The sequence below is a fragment of the Melospiza melodia genome, chromosome 2 (genome assembly GCF_035770615.1).
Source record: "Melospiza melodia melodia isolate bMelMel2 chromosome 2, bMelMel2.pri, whole genome shotgun sequence".
NCBI classification, from domain to species: Eukaryota; Metazoa; Chordata; class Aves; order Passeriformes; family Passerellidae; genus Melospiza; species Melospiza melodia.
Window position 1 is genome coordinate 16,328,236 of NC_086195.1, and position 15,493 is coordinate 16,343,728.

The 15,493-nt window shown below is 41.8% G+C and overlaps 1 protein-coding gene across 1 annotated transcript; it reads right to left on the reverse strand.

Annotated features, from left to right (window-relative positions):
* Positions 1-21: 21 nt before the first annotated feature.
* Positions 22-12,613, reverse strand: PDHA1 (pyruvate dehydrogenase E1 subunit alpha 1). Its single transcript, XM_063182776.1, has 11 exons — positions 12,465-12,613; positions 9,764-9,832; positions 8,267-8,440; positions 7,182-7,308; positions 4,798-4,889; positions 4,337-4,429; positions 2,960-3,115; positions 2,694-2,765; positions 1,989-2,056; positions 1,056-1,164; positions 22-474 (listed from the first exon to the last, which is right to left on the reverse strand). The coding sequence occupies exons 1-11, from the start codon at positions 12,528-12,530 to the stop codon at positions 310-312; spliced, it is 1,191 nt and encodes a 396-aa protein (XP_063038846.1). The 5' UTR covers positions 12,531-12,613; the 3' UTR covers positions 22-309.
* Positions 12,614-15,493: the final 2,880 nt, after the last annotated feature.

The window sequence follows — 15,493 nt, forward strand, 5'->3', positions numbered from 1 at the left end:
GAAACAACACAGACCATTAGATAAAGGTTGGTAAAGTTTAATTTTTATTTTTCTTTTTACACTGTACTTAACACATACAGCGATCCAAAGAAAGTCAGTAAAGCAAATATATAGCACTTTAAATAAACCACTTTCGACTCAGCTTCTTCTGAAACATTCAGCACGGTTAAGAAATTCCATAGTCAAATGGATTTCCTTACACATTTCCTCTTTTGAAAGAGCTCTTAAATAAGCTTAAGAGTTGTTTATATAGTTCCTGTAAATGCATTCACTTATTCACAAGAATAAGTTACACCAATAAAAAGGCCTTTAGCTGACAGACTTGTACTTTATCCACTGGTTTGGGCCACGCACTTCAAAGGGTGGCTCATTGAAGTAGATGTGGTGACCCAGTTCTTCCAGGGGAGGCTCTGGGTCAGTGGTAGCAAACTGAGCAGCTTCCTCAATCTCCTTCCTTACGGCCACATCGATTTCCTAAACCAGAAATGCATGCTTATTAGAAGACAGCTCAGAAAAAGCATCATGATTTTGAATGTAAATGCTATGCTAAAATATCAGTCAGAATTAGTTAACAATGACTAGAAATATAAAATCAAAAACCTTTTAAAACTCCTTCCCTATTAAACTGCATCATTTTGGGTAGTACTGGTACCTTACTGACCAAGGAACATGACCCCACTGAGCCTAGAGGGCTCCTCAGGGTTAGAGAGCTCCTCACTCCTTCACTAGGATTCTTCACATTTGGTCATTTCCCTTTCCAAGACTCATCCCCTTCTGGAGAGTCAAGAAAGCCCAGGTAATTCTGATTTCTATCTGTTAGCAAATTACACCCCCCAGCCTTACTTAGCACCCAAAAGCAAAAGGCCTTTCCAGCACAAGACAACTTCAGGAGCTGGTCTGCAACAAAACTTCACCTTCACTTACAAAAGTGATGTTAAAGCAAACCTTAAGTAACTTTAAAGAAAAGCATGGCATGCTGCCCAGTGATGTGCTTTCTGGAGATCATCAGTGTGTGACTGCTCAAGAGCTTCCTTACATAGCAACTAAAACCATACCTTTAGTTCTTCAACACTAGCAAGGTTGTTGTTGACCATTCTGTCCTTCAGCAAAGTAATGGGATCACTTTTGCTCCTCACTTCTTGAATTTCTTCTCTAGTACGATAGCTAGGAACAAGACAGGCAAAGACATGAACCCTGGGGCACAGTGAGGTCTGGACACAGCTCACTTCTAGAAGAAGAGTCCAAAGAGTTGGCAGGGATGCAGTGACAACACAGAGCATTGATCACCCAAAGGATGGCACAGAGCCAGAGGCCTCTGGAGAGAGATTTGTAAATACCAACTGAGCAGAAGTAGCTCCAGACTCAAGGGAAAGGGGAGCAAACCCAGCCTGAGACCGTTATCCTGAAGGGCCATATTTCCTCCTAACCCTTCCCCCCTATGGAGGGGGCTGCATGACATCCACATGCTTCCAAGTCACTGCAAGTTTCCAGTGAAGAGCTGGGATACACCTCAAATTCATGCAGACACATGCAGCTTGATCAGTTGCCTAAATCTCTCTAGCACCTGGATGTTTGTACTTTTAAGATGTGTTCTACTTGTCTGGGGAGTCCAAACTGTTCTTGTAATTTTACCTTACAGGACTTTAATCTTTTTAAAACCCCAGAAAAGCATGATGTTAATTAATCAAACCTTCATTAGGACACACTGTAAGCAGAATTATTAATAGAGAGCACAGAAGTTTAACTGACTTTGTGATTGTTCTAAACCCACATCTTTTAATTCTGCATTAAAACAAGTGTGTGACATGGCTACAGATTAGCAGCTGAGCAGGGAGATGAGTGAGCAGGCTGCTCATAGCAGTTTCACTGTAACCTTTAAATGCATCTGACATCTGATTTAAACACTGAATTTCACAGTTTAATCTCTTAGAATCTGACCATCAGTACTTATTTTCAGTGAAAAGAAAGGAGGAAGAATGTGACAGTACCTTATTCCAGGGTCACTCATACTGTGGCCATGGTAACGATACGTCTGTAACTCCATCACAAGAGGACCCTTGAAATGAACAGAAATACTGAGTGTTGCCACCATGAGTGACCAACTTGTTACAGCAGCAACTGTTTGCTTGAGCTGAATTGCACCAGTGATCAATTAGTTTTATTCAATAGGTTTTTCTCAGTTTAATTTACATAATATTAGCACTTATAGTTTCACACAGTAAAATGAAACCTAATTCTTTTTAAATGAAAGCATGTGCTGATATTGTAAGCATTTATTTTCATGTTCTCATGAGCAGCTTTACAATTTCTTTCCTTCCACCATTACTCAGAATATTTCCAATTACCTCACAGAACCTTCATTACTTCAAGAATTGAAAATCTTCAAAACCAGTGTTACTGTACTTGGGTGACAGACACTAACATTGACTCACAAAACCTTTATTTCACCTTCCATTTCTTGTAAATATAGAATGACTGTCACCTTCCTTGATGCTTCCCCTAACTAAACACAGAGATCACAACTGCCTGACAGTCATAACACCTTTCACAACAGAAAGTAACTGTGGTAGAAATGGGAAAAACTGACAGTATAAATAGTAAGTGTTTGGTTAATACAAATTGGGGAACTACTTATGCAGCAATAGCTTGCAAGAATTCCACCCATGGAGAAGGAATGCCAATTACAGACTTACTTTTCCAGATCTGCAGTACTCAGCTGCAAACTTTACTGCTTCTCGGACACAGAGCACATCCATGCCATCCACCTGGTAATGAGAAAACACACAGTAGGGCAAAAAGTCCCAGTCTCCAAACCTCCAATCTCAGTATTTCCACAAGTGGGATAGAAGTAATTCATTCAGCTTTAAGTAAATATATGCAGAAATAAACTAAATACCTATGTATGTGTTGTGTAGGTATGTGCACACACATTCCCCCTCAAAAAAAAAGCTGTACTCACCCTGAGACCTGGAATGAAGTATCCTCTTTTGTAGTAGTCAGTGCTGGCTGCAGCTCTTTCAACTGATGTTCCCATTCCATACCGATTGTTCTCACAGACAAAAATACAAGGCAACTTCCATAAGGCAGCCATGTTGTAGGTTTCAAATATCTGGCCCTGAAAGAAAATTAAGTTACATCTCATCAGGGAGCTCAGCCTTCAAGCACTAGGCTCTACTGAAAATCCTTCAGTTGCAGAGGTCTAGAAATTGTAATACTAAAAGTGATCTGAAACCAGCCATTTGCTACAGGTCAGAAGGAATAAAAGAGAAGCTACACTATATAAGGTAATTTTCATCTCAACCAGTAGTTGACAGAAGTTAATTTTTAAGCCTGAATCAGTATCTGTTAGGGTACCACAAAACCTTCCACTTTAACTTAACTCAGGTATTTCAGCAACAGTCATAAAAAATACTTGACAATTTATTTACCTGGCAGGATGCTGCTACAGCAAAGTTAAGTTTGACTGCAGTCAGCCTTGATTGCTCTGAGTCAGATTCAGGGAAAACCATGAACTGAGATCTCCACCTGTGCTTTGAAAGTGTGAAACCATCAGTGGTACACACAAATCACCAACTGCTTATCTGGCTTATTGTCTCAGCTGATAACATGAAGAGTCTGGCTGGAATATCCTGGCTGGAATATCAATAGTAACTGGCTCTGCCAGAATGCTCTGTCCTCTTCTCAGTCTTCAGAAACATGATTTACACATCTCTCTCTCCCTATCCAGCAGCACTGTCATCTTCACTGCCATCCTTCAGAGCTCTCCTTACAGCACAGACAGTTCAGGGTGCCACACTTAGGTGAGCTGTGCACAACTGGAAAGAGGGTAAAGAGTAACTGGAAACCCCTCCTCTCAAGATTTGTGTGCCATTCACATAATTAACCATTAGCCTCATTCACTCTCTGTGCTCCAGAACAGAAGGAGCCAAAAACCTTTCCCTCCACTACAGCTACAAGGGCCAAACTCAAAACAGGGGTGGGGAAGGACAGATGTTTACACAGGTCCAAAATATGATAAAAGACTGCAGGCACATGGAACATTCCTGATGTATAAAGAGCACCTAGCAATTAACTTCTAAACTGCTCACCTGAATCACCCCTCTGAGGACTACACAGTTGTTGGAACACATCCCTGCTCAAACACCTAAGACAACTCAAATAAGAGGTGGCCATGTCCAAAATCTGCAACATGCCTGGCCACCTCCAGGGAGTTCATCAACACTGCCTGGGTTGCAGGTACACAGGGAGGGCAAAATGTGCTCTTCCACCCTTGGAGTAAAGGCAGAGCTCACAGAGCACAGAAGGAAAATGGATTACCCCAGCCACACTGCTTTACCTGATTGGCTGCACCATCCCCATACAAGGCCACGCAGATTTCATTTTTAGCAAAGTATTTACAGGCCAGAGCAATCCCAGCTCCAAGAGGAACCTGCCACAGAGTACAGGACAAAACATTTTAGAACAACATTTAAAGGAGTTGAATATAGGCAGCCTGAGATCTTGAAGGAGACATTTAGGCTGTTAGAAACCTGCTCAACAAACAAGCTGTTACCAATCAGCTTCCCTTTGTTACAAATGTTATTGCAGCCAAAATATAAACATGAAAGTTATTCTCAATTTGAATTATTTTTCTACAGTTTACAAAATGGTGAGAACACCAGAATAAGACATACCAACCTCAGAGCAATGGTATCTGCATACAAGCTCACACAGCACAAAAACTGAGAGGAAACACTGAGAGGCAACAGGACACAAGTTAATTGAGCTTGTGCTTTAAAACAGAAGTAATGTATGTACCTGAGCACCAACAATACCGTTGCCACCATAGAAGTTTTTGGTATACATATGCATTGAACCTCCTTTTCCCTTTGCACATCCTCCTTTTCGACCTGAAACGTGAATAACAAGCAACTTCTGTTTTGGAGGAAAAATAATACACAAATAGAAACATCTAATTCAGTTCCTAAAGGTAGTAACACTAAGGCCATGATCTGAGTGGAGTTAGGACATGAGGGCCTCTCTCATACAAGTTTACAGTTAAGCATCTCCGAAAGCAAATAAGGAGGGAAAAGAGAGAACAATAACAAAAGCTTAACTGTGGTAATATGGATGAGATTAAGAAATTTCAAAACCAAACAAAAGTTTCAGTGTTCTACTATACAAAAGCACTTTCAGATAAACATGAGGTGTTTTTTTATAGACAACAAGGTCCCATATCTTAATCTGCAAGAAGTATATAATTACTTTCAGCTTCTGCCAGAAAAGTAAGAATAATGTTCCAAATTACTCGCAATAATTTAGACTTGTCTTCCCTTTGACAATAACCTCATGTAAAAATTACCAACAGGACACTAAAAAAAACCCCAACTGCTACCAGCTCCCCATTCCACCCCAACATAAACATTAGTCACCCAGCCCAGCTTTATTCAAGGTGTAGTTTGAACATAACAAGTGATCCATTAAGCCTTACAACAAACCCTATTTAAATGAGCCCATCTAAGAACACAGAATTTCTCATCAGCCCATTCCATATCCTACTCTTTTCTGTCTTGTTACTATTTATAGAAGATTGTATTTTATTTCTAATATGCACAGCTTGTCTGATTGGTTTTCTTACATTAGCCTGTGTGTTTATTTTAGAAATGCGTCTCTTTCTGAAATTTGTACTTCTCTTTCTTACTTTGTAGTGGATCATTTTTATTACTGATATTTCTCATACCTTTCCTATGTTTATGGATTGGTTAATTGGCTTTGTGGGAGCTGTTACAGATTTTGCCAGCTAGGACCAAAGAAAAAAAAGTCTAAGAAAAATAGTTTTATGAATAAGTAAAAGTAGGCTGTATAATTTACTTTTATTAAGCTCTCTCCACTTTTTGTACACTCCTTTCTTGTATTTTAGAATGTATTTAATAATTCCTTATTAACCAATGTTACTTTTTGATACATTTTCTACTTTTCTTAGAACACAAACTCATTTCTCATGTAATTGTCAATTCTCCTGAAAAGTCCTTTTCTATAGCTTGTTTCCTCTAGGATCTTATCTACTGGTTTTATTTTGGGTGACTCTGCTTCCTTCTCCTTCAAAGATTTTTTAATTCTGTCATTGTAACTCATGCTGTCTTGTAGTATGGCATTTGTAGTCAAGATCCTTCTTTGCAAGAATGGCTCTAGCAGCAGCTCTAAAAACTTTCCCCAAGTGTCATTTTCTGGAATAACTGTCTCTTTACCACAGGCATTCCTTCCCAATTGAAAGAGCCCCAATAAAGTCAAGTATAATGTTAAAGAAAGTTATGTGTCATGAAATGTAAAAAAATCCCACTACATTATGACTCATATTTGTATCTCCACAGCCATAGTTGGCTTCAGTCATGACAATCTTCCCATTTATTTTCTGACTTACCAGTATCCAGTGACACTTGGCCAATCAGTCACCACTGGATTCTGGGTTTTTGTGCACATTACAGATGTGCATTCTTAGCATAAACAATTGTTAGTTTGCAAAATCATACCACCTGTCTAACTCCCAAACAGGCTTTCCTATACTAACATTTCAAGCATGAAGATTCTCAGATCAAGTCTTTATTATATCAGTGATGCATAAAGGCCTTCAACCTCCTTGGATCTGTTCACAGACCTCACATGAGTTCATCAGGCTGATCCTCTCTTCCCTGCTCCATCCTCAACCCTAGTGTGGACAGCCATCTCTTCTTTCTGCAAAATCTCTGTCTCAATTATCACTTAATATTCTTGCTACAGTCAAATTTTCCCAAATCAGTTTATCATTACAGGCAAAGTTTACCAGTCTTCCTAAGACTTCATCAGCATAATTCTGAAAATCCAGGTCTTTCTCCTAGGAAGGATAATGCCCTGTCCCACTGAGAGCAGATGCCTATCATGAGCAAGTTCAAATCTGCTGCAGCACAATGAATACAGCATATGGTATCCAGAAAAATCTTATGAATTCGTTTTTTAGAAGTACCAGTACTTCAATATTCCTGATTAGCTAATTTTCACAGTAAAAATCAGTGATTCATAGAACTGAAACAATTGATCCATTCTCCTATGTCACTAAACTGCTTCTGAAGGCCCAGTATACTTTGTGCACTGACATCACTTTGAATTTGAGAGAAGCATTGTGGCACAAGCACAGCAGATGTGACCTCAGTGTGCAGAGCACACACCTGTGAGCTCAGCGAGGATCTCCCGGACAGGCACCCCCCGGGTGTAGGTGAAGCCGTGGGCTCTGTACGCCGTTATCACGTGGTCTGTGGGCTTTATGGCAGCCTCGATCCCCACACAGCACGCCTCCTGTCACACACAGCAGACAAGGTTAGCAAGGAAGAAAAACACAGCTGCCACAGTCAGCACTGTGGCATACTGCTGATCCCACACACACCACATAGTGGCAGGTCACAGGAAGAGCACACATACAGGAGACCGACTTAAATCCCAAGGGTTGGTAACAGGCCTGGAGCTACAACAGCCTTGGGCTCTACATTCCCATCTGACTGACTAGCAAAGGTACATGGGAGAGGAACCAGAATCTGCAAATATCTGAAGAATTTCTTCCCCCAATGAAGTATCTCAACAATCACAATTCAAATACATCAGGGGATAATGGACAGACAGCAAAGTTTCAGTAAGTCCATGAAGGACTAGCAGAGGGGAGGAGATTTGGTCAATGGATGTTTAGGGGGTTAGGCCTTTGTTTGGGTAGCATGCTGGTGTAAGTCATTGGAGGCCGATGATGGTGATTAGTAGGCTGTATAATGTGATGTCAGTTCACAGGTGTTTGCATGAGGAGAGGAGGGTAAAGGGGAGGAGTATTGCAGTTGGGGGGAATAATTTTTAGCATTGTAGGAGGTTGAAGTTGTGAAGGTGGTCAGAGCCATGGGTTCGGGTGAAGGCTACTAGTAGGGCCAGCCGTGTGCCTGCTTTGCAGATGGAGAATGTTAGCATGAGGATAGGTTCTCCTGGCTGTTGCTTTTTAGTGGGCACATGATCCATGAGATACAGAAACAAAAGCCATCAATGAAACTTGAGGGGAAAAATGCAGGCCTTCAAATGTGCTCATTCCTCACATTCAGCTGGTCTTCAGCTGCACTGTGCCCTTCCCTGTCTTTGTGTCTCTCCTCCTCCCTCCTCTCGTCCCTCTCCTTCTCTCACAATGTACATAGATAAACCACTTCTACATTCTCCACTCTATTAAAATCCCTACATTAAATAAGCTAAGACAATGAAAAACCTCCTGGCCCAGAGCTCTTACCTGACCATCATATAAGTGGCAGAAGCCACGAATGATCTTCTGCTTGTAGAGCTGGTCAGACTTGAGCTCCATGCGGCGGATGGTCTGCATGGTCTTGTAGTACTGCAGCCCCTCGTCCCGCGTCATCACCGCCGTGGTGGCCGGGCCTGTCTCCAGCCGGTGCAGGTCACACTGCTGCAGTCAAACAAGTCATCATTCCCTCAAAACCATTCATCCTACTTAGGAATATTACTTCATTTTTTAATGATTTGCCATTTTCAAATTCAGAGTGTAACAGGTCAGGACAACTGTGCACCGTTTCAAAAATCAGGGAAATAAAACCCTTATTTTTAATAAAGACAGATTTCTACTCAGAAAATAAAGCCTCATTATTCCTAGAAGCAGAAGATGAACTCAAGTCCTCCAGAAATATGGCAAAAAGCACATTTCCAGGGTTGTTGCACACTAAATACTAAGTAAGAGCTACAGAGGCTTAGTGAAAAGATAAGAAAGATCAAGAGTTTCCTCTGTTAAACAGTTTGTAAGATCTGGCCCTAAGACTGGCCCTCACCTCTGCTACCTCTGTGATAAATAAACAGTAAGTTCAGTGGAAGAGACTAAACAAATTACTCTGTCAGTGCAGATTAAATGGCCAAAATTCTTTTATATAGGTTAAAGGCAGCTTCTATCAAATCAAAAGTCACTCCAGAGCAAATCCACTGACACCTAGATGAACTGGATATAACACCTGGGCACACTACTCAAGACAACTCTGCTTCAAAGTTCACAGAACAACAGAAACTCTGGAGTCTTGTTATCAACACAAGATCAAATATTAAACCTTGTATCTACTCAAAAAAGAATTTTCATATAAACATATATTCCTTCCCTTCCACCTGAAACAATTTTCATACTTCACAGCACAGCCAAACAGGGAGAGGGTGGAAAACAACACAAATTATTTCTTTCAGATTTTCCTTCATCAACTCCTGAATGAAACACCAGCCCAGAAGCTACTGCCAAAAGAAACATCACTTTTTCCTAAGACCCAGCCACAGTGGAAAGCTGACAGAATATAACACACATTTTCTGAGCAGCACCAAGTCAAACATTGAAAGGATGCCATATTTTTTCCTCAAAAAGCCACACAGACTTCAACCAGCTGCATCTTTGGGACAGACTGCAAACACCTAATTGTTTGAAAAGCATTAAGGAAACAACAGAACAGAACAGAAAAGGTTCTTTAGTTTCTTTCTAACACTGCTCTCACAGCTGCATTGTAATATAACAGCTGCAAAACATCACAACTTCACATTCTTAAGAAACAAGTAACACTACCACACACTGCCAACACAATGCTTCCAGCTGCACTTAGTAATCAGATCAGCTAGTGAGGGGTTTGGTTCTGGAAATTCAAACCACATTTTCTAACTGAAAGAGAGATGGGGACCAGCCCATCAGGTTAAGATCTCTAACAAATGCTTACAAAGAATGCCAGTACTAAGTGTTCTTCTTCACCTTAATGTCAAACTTAGCTTCACTTGCGAAGTCTCCGTAGTTACGTGACGCCACCATCACTCGAGAGGCCTTAAAAGAAAGACAAAACCAAAGCATGAGCAAAGTTTAAATGTAATTATCAAGTAAAAGTATGTGACTTTGCAAGTAATTTCTAAGAGTATTCTTTTCAAGTAATTTCTAAGAGTACTCCCAAACTGAGATAATTTATAAATAAGACACAGCAGTAGTATATACCATAAGACCTGGGAACTTTTATTCTGTACGCCAAAGTCCTTTAAAACCCATTATTTAAAATTAGGATTAGAAAAAGAGAATTTAAACTGGTAATACTCTCGATTATCTAAAATAAACCCAGTACGTTTCAAAACTTTTGACAATGAAGAGCACCAAAACCATAAAAATAATTGTTTATCCCTTCAGATGCCAGGCTGACAATATAAGGAGAGACAGCCAATGCAGACTTTGATTGCTGACTCTCTGAGCTGACTGGAATTTTGACTAGATAGAACAAAAAAAAAACAAACAATCCAAAACCAACCAAACAAAAGAAATCCAGCAGATATCTGAAATATAAACTGCTCTCAGTTTTTTTTTTTTTTTAATAGGAAGAGAAACTGGGGGGATTCAAAGCCATAACAATGGAGAGAGAGAGAATCATTCTAGTACCAGCATGGCCACTACTCTAAAAATTATGTGGAAACACAGAAGGTTCCTGAGGATACAAGAAATACAGAACAGAAAGGGTGACATGGTAGAGGAGAGATGGGAAAGATGTTTAAAAATACACTACTGCTCCCTTTTAAAGAAGGAACACTGGGCATTGACCAGTGAGTGGTGGTGATTTTAGATTACTTTAGCAAGTTTCACTGCAGCATCAGACAGGATGGGCCTGTGTCCATGCATGCTCTGTGGCCACAGCATAAGGAACACTACATCTTTAGTGGCAAGACTGTGCTGCTAAATAAGTTACACAAAAACTTCAGCAGCTCCTTCAGCCAGGGAATCCACACACATTTAGCTGAAGGCAGATTCCACCAAAATTTTGAGAATGTTCAGGTCACCATCTCCAAAAAAGTTCTGACTGACACGTGTGAAGCTTGGGAGAAAATTCTCAACCCATGGTGGTTACCTCCTCTGTTGCATATTGATCAGATTTATCAGTAACACTGCCCCCATTCACTCTGCCCTGATATCAGATTAAATATTTAGGAGTTTTAATTTAAACCCAGTTTCTACACTATTTACCACAATACATCAATATTATCGGTGAAGAAAAGCTATTTTACTTCTAGAGCTGGAGTAAATCCACAGTTTGGATTCGCAGTATCTCAGAATGGGCAGGGTTGGGAAGGATCTCTTTAGCCCAACAGGTTAAACTCCCTGCCCTGAAGAGGACATAAAAGCACACTGAGGAGTCTGGACAAAAGCCCTGATTTGTGGGCAGTACACCTATCAAAGGTACACCTAGACCAGACTGACTGAGGCCTTACCTCACTAACAGCTCCCTAGGTTAGCAGCATTTGGAAGGAAAAAAAAAATGAAGAAGAGTAAATAGCTGTATCAAATAATGAGGGGAGAAGAAGTGAGCAAATTATTATCCAGCCAGAACAGAACACTGCAAGTGATAATTTCTATACATGGAAATCCATCTGTACACTCTGGAGAATGCTCAAAGCATATATGAGATACTGCTTTATGGATTAAGTCTACCTCTATTTATTTGGTAATTTATGCCTTCACTAGAGAGGCATAGGAACAATTAAAGACAAATATTTACATATTTGGTAAGCAGTTATTGAAATATCCAAATCAGGTTTACTTTGGCATTCCAGGAGAACACAGCATGTCCAGAGCAGGCCAAGTACCTGTGGTAAGGGACAAATTTTAGGCACCCATATTTGCAGAATTTCATCTAGAGATTCTATTTGTGAAGTAGGAAATACTCCAAGATATGCAGCCCAAAGACAGATAACGAGAGCTTCCAGTGAATTTTATGCCCTGTGTTTTTGTGATGGATCCAGTGATCCACAAGCAGTGAATGCCTGAGTGAGAGAGCTGCCTCAGAACGGGGAAGCAGCAATACATCTGCTCTCCAGTTACCTAAAAATACCTTTTAACTCTGGCCTTGCCAACAAGCTTTTTTCAGCAGAGTTAATTTTTCCTCAGGGCTTACAGTCATTACAGTGGAATAAGCAGCATGAAGTGGTAAAAGCACGATTTTTCACACAACAAAGATAAAATACAAGTGACTCACACTAATAACAAAAAATAACAAACTTTGAAACAAAATTCATGCAGAAGTTGAAAGGGGCCTTTGGCTGAGCAAAGGGAGGTCAAGCAGTTCAGTCACACTCGGGCCGAGCAGACCCCTCAGAGGGACCTGACCTGTGCTGTCCAAGAGTGTAGGAACAAGATCGATCAAAGCCCTGCGCCATTAAGGGCTTAAAAAGCGAGCTCCTACACGCGACGACCATTTTACTGTCACTTGGGATCGTCAGGCAGAGACAGGGAATGAAAAACCCAGGTTTTTTTTATTTATTTAATTTTTCATCAGTGTTTCTCCTTTGCCGCCGGGGCCACGTTCCCGGGCGGCCCCCGCCGCCTCTCCCAGGCTGTTCCTGGAGCTGCCCCCGCGCGCCCCTCCTACCCCGCACCACTCCCGAACGGGCCGGCACCGGCCGCGCTCAGCGGCCGCACTCACCGTCCTCCCGGCGGCCGCCGGGCCCTGCAGCAAGCGGGAGAGCGCGGCCAGCAGCATCTTGCGCATGGAGCGGGAAGGGAGGGAGGGCAGCGCCTGCCGCGGGGCCCGTCCACGGCTCTCCTTCAGCCGCCGCCGCCTCGGCCGCGACCGCCGCCTGTCCTGCGTCCCCGCGCCCTGCGCATGCGCGGGTCTGCGCTGCGGCGGCCCGGGCAACGCCCCCTGCTGGGCGGCGGAGCCGAAATGTCATTAAAGGTCATTAAAGGTCAGCGGTGAGGGACGGCTCGGATCGCCCCTCAGAACCGCGCGGGGCGGGCGGCAAGCACGGACCCCTGCGTTAGGAAGAATTTTGGATCTTCGGAGGAATTTCTTCTCAGAAGAGGCGTGTTTCTCCTCAAAATTCTGAGCAGAATTTCTTTTCAGAAAGCACAGTTAGGCATTGGGATAGGCTGCCCAGGGGGCTGGTGGGGTCACCGTCCCTGGAGGTGTTTAAGAAAGAGTGGACGTGGCACTCAGTGCCGTGGTCCGGCTGACGTGGTGGGGTCGGGCCGTGGGCTGGGCTCGATGGTATCAGAGTTCTTTTCCTCATTGATTCTGTGCTCAGGTTTGAGTGCTTCATGTGCTGCTCCGTGTGAGGGCATTCCCTGGCTTTTAAATGCACAAAGTAAGTGTTGAAATGTTTTCCCTTTAACGTCACAGGCATCCCTCCCTTGGGAAATACACAGCAAAGTTAAAATTTAACTCGATGCTGCTGGGTCCTCCCACCGTGTGACACCGGCTGATCTCTCCAGCCAACCTCGTTCCTCCTGCCGCCGGCTCCGGGGCGCACGGGGCGGACAGCGGGACACGGGACGGACACAGCCGATGGGCTATGCGCTGCTCCCGCGCTCCTCGCCAAAAAAAAACAGAAAGTAAATCACGGGGGTTTTCACCTCTTGGCAGCACAAGTGCTTCTGTCCTGCAGGTTGCACAGAGCTCAAGTGATTAATGTTTAAGGCACAATTTCCAGTGAAAATGTGCCTCTCAAACTACACCTCACCTCCATCAGAAAAACCTGAAGATGCCATCTGTTTCCAAAATACAGCCTCATCTGGATCCCCACTGTACTGTCCACCTTCTTCCCTGGCTTCCCCCATTCCATTAATAATGACACTTGTGGCTAATGTGATTTTTCTCTCACTTTGTCTGTAGCACAGAGTAGGAAGGGAGGTAGCCATCTCTCATCTCATAAAGATGTTGTGAAGAAGCCTAATTTTTCATATATTTGGTTAGTTCTTACTCAGAAAAACAAACACAGGGTTGGTATCAGCTTGCTGGAGGACTGAAAATTAACCAAACTTTATTCAGCTTCAAGAGCTGGTGACAGTGCAAGGCAGTGCTCATCTTCCTACATTTGTGCTGCTGCCCTGCAAGTTCCTTGACATATGCTTTGCCTCTAGATAGGCTGGGATGTATAAAAGAAACAAAATAATAGTACTGGTTTTCACATCTAAAAAAATGTCTGAAAATATTATCACTTTTGCAATCATGAAATCCATCTGGGAGTAGCTGGATAGTGCTGCTTCCAGTGTCCCAAGGAATAAAGCAGTTCTTGCTGACATGTTGGTAAAGGCAAGTCTTTACAGGAGCCTATTGTGGAATCTTTATTGGCATGTAACATGTTGGAAATTTGAATTTTGCAAGTCAGTTCCACACTACTAAGCAGATTTAGGCTTCCTTCATGAGGCAACAACATCAGCAACAGCAGGTGATCTCCAGGAAAATAACGGGCAAAGTGAAAATATTGATCAGTTGTTTCAAAAGGCATTTTTCCTAGGGTGCCTTTAGTCTGCAGTAGTTTAGTGCTTGGACAGCAAGTACTTGTCAGTCTCCAGCAGAGTGGCTGGAGATGTTCTGCAGGCAGGGGGTGGCTCTGCTGCTAAAGACAACATTGTCCTGAAGGACTGTGTGTGATTTTCCCCGGGGCTTCCAAGGTGCTGTGACACCCCCAGAGGCTCGAGGACACTTCTGAATAGTGTGGCCATTGTCTGGAAATGTGCAACCTGCATTTTTGTCAGTCAGCCTGCACATTCCTGGAGAGATTGCTGATGGATTCATGCACATCACTGCTGTTCATGCACACACCAGTTACATCTGAGAGGCTCATGAAGCAGGCGTAGGACTGTCCTGCCCAACTCAGGTTTATAGCAAGGCCAAGGGACACCTGGGCTGGGCTGCTCATGGGAGGATGCTGAGGCTGTCAGAATTTCCTGGAGTGCATGGCAAAACAAGGATTCACCTTCTGCTTTTAACAGTTTTCACATTCTCCAAATGAGGTTCATCAAAAGAATGAAGTGTACTGGCATCTGTATGTGAGACAGGAAGCTTCTGGTAAACTCACATGCCAACTTCACCAAACAACAGTATGAAATAAAGGTTTCAAGAGATCACTGAACAATTTTTGACTGGACAATAGCTCCTGCTCAAAGGAAAAATTATTATTATTATTATTATTATTATTATTATTATTATTATTATTATTATTATTATTATTATTATTATTATTATTATTATTATCATCATCATCATCATCATCATTATCATTATTATTATTATTACTATCACAAACTAATCCAGTCAAGATAATTTCAAGTTCAGTGTTGTTATCTGTTCCTTCTCCTAATGAAAGAAAAAAAAGCAGAGCAATTTTTATAGTTACATAATTATAGACTGATGTTATCAACACTTCTAATGGTCATTTGAAATAGTTATTTAGATAGGAAATGATCCATTTTTGTCCTCCCTGGAAATACAGCAAAGCATTGATTTATATCACCTCTGCCAATTTTTTTACTTTTCATGGTATTTTATCAATATTAATTTATTTTCTTTATTAAAAGCTCTTAAAGCATGCTGAAATTATTAAATTGTCCTACAGAAAACTGACGTGGAAAGCTAATTCATGAATGAGGTAAACATGAAGAGGAAAACAAAATCATAAGCAGAGAACGACACTAGAAAATAATTTAATGAAAGATGATTATGTAAGATTT

Coding starts and splice junctions, on each gene's coding strand:
- PDHA1 (XM_063182776.1), bottom strand. CDS start 12,530: ATGCGCAAGATGCTGCTGGCCGCGCTCTCCCGCTTGCTGCAGGGCCCG. Junction 7,309..8,266: donor GCCACTTATATGATGGTCAG/GTAAGAGCTCTG, acceptor TGTGTGTGACAG/GAGGCGTGCTGTGTGGGGAT. Junction 3,116..4,336: donor GGGATGGTGCAGCCAATCAG/GTAAAGCAGTGT, acceptor ATTTTCTTTCAG/GGCCAGATATTTGAAACCTA.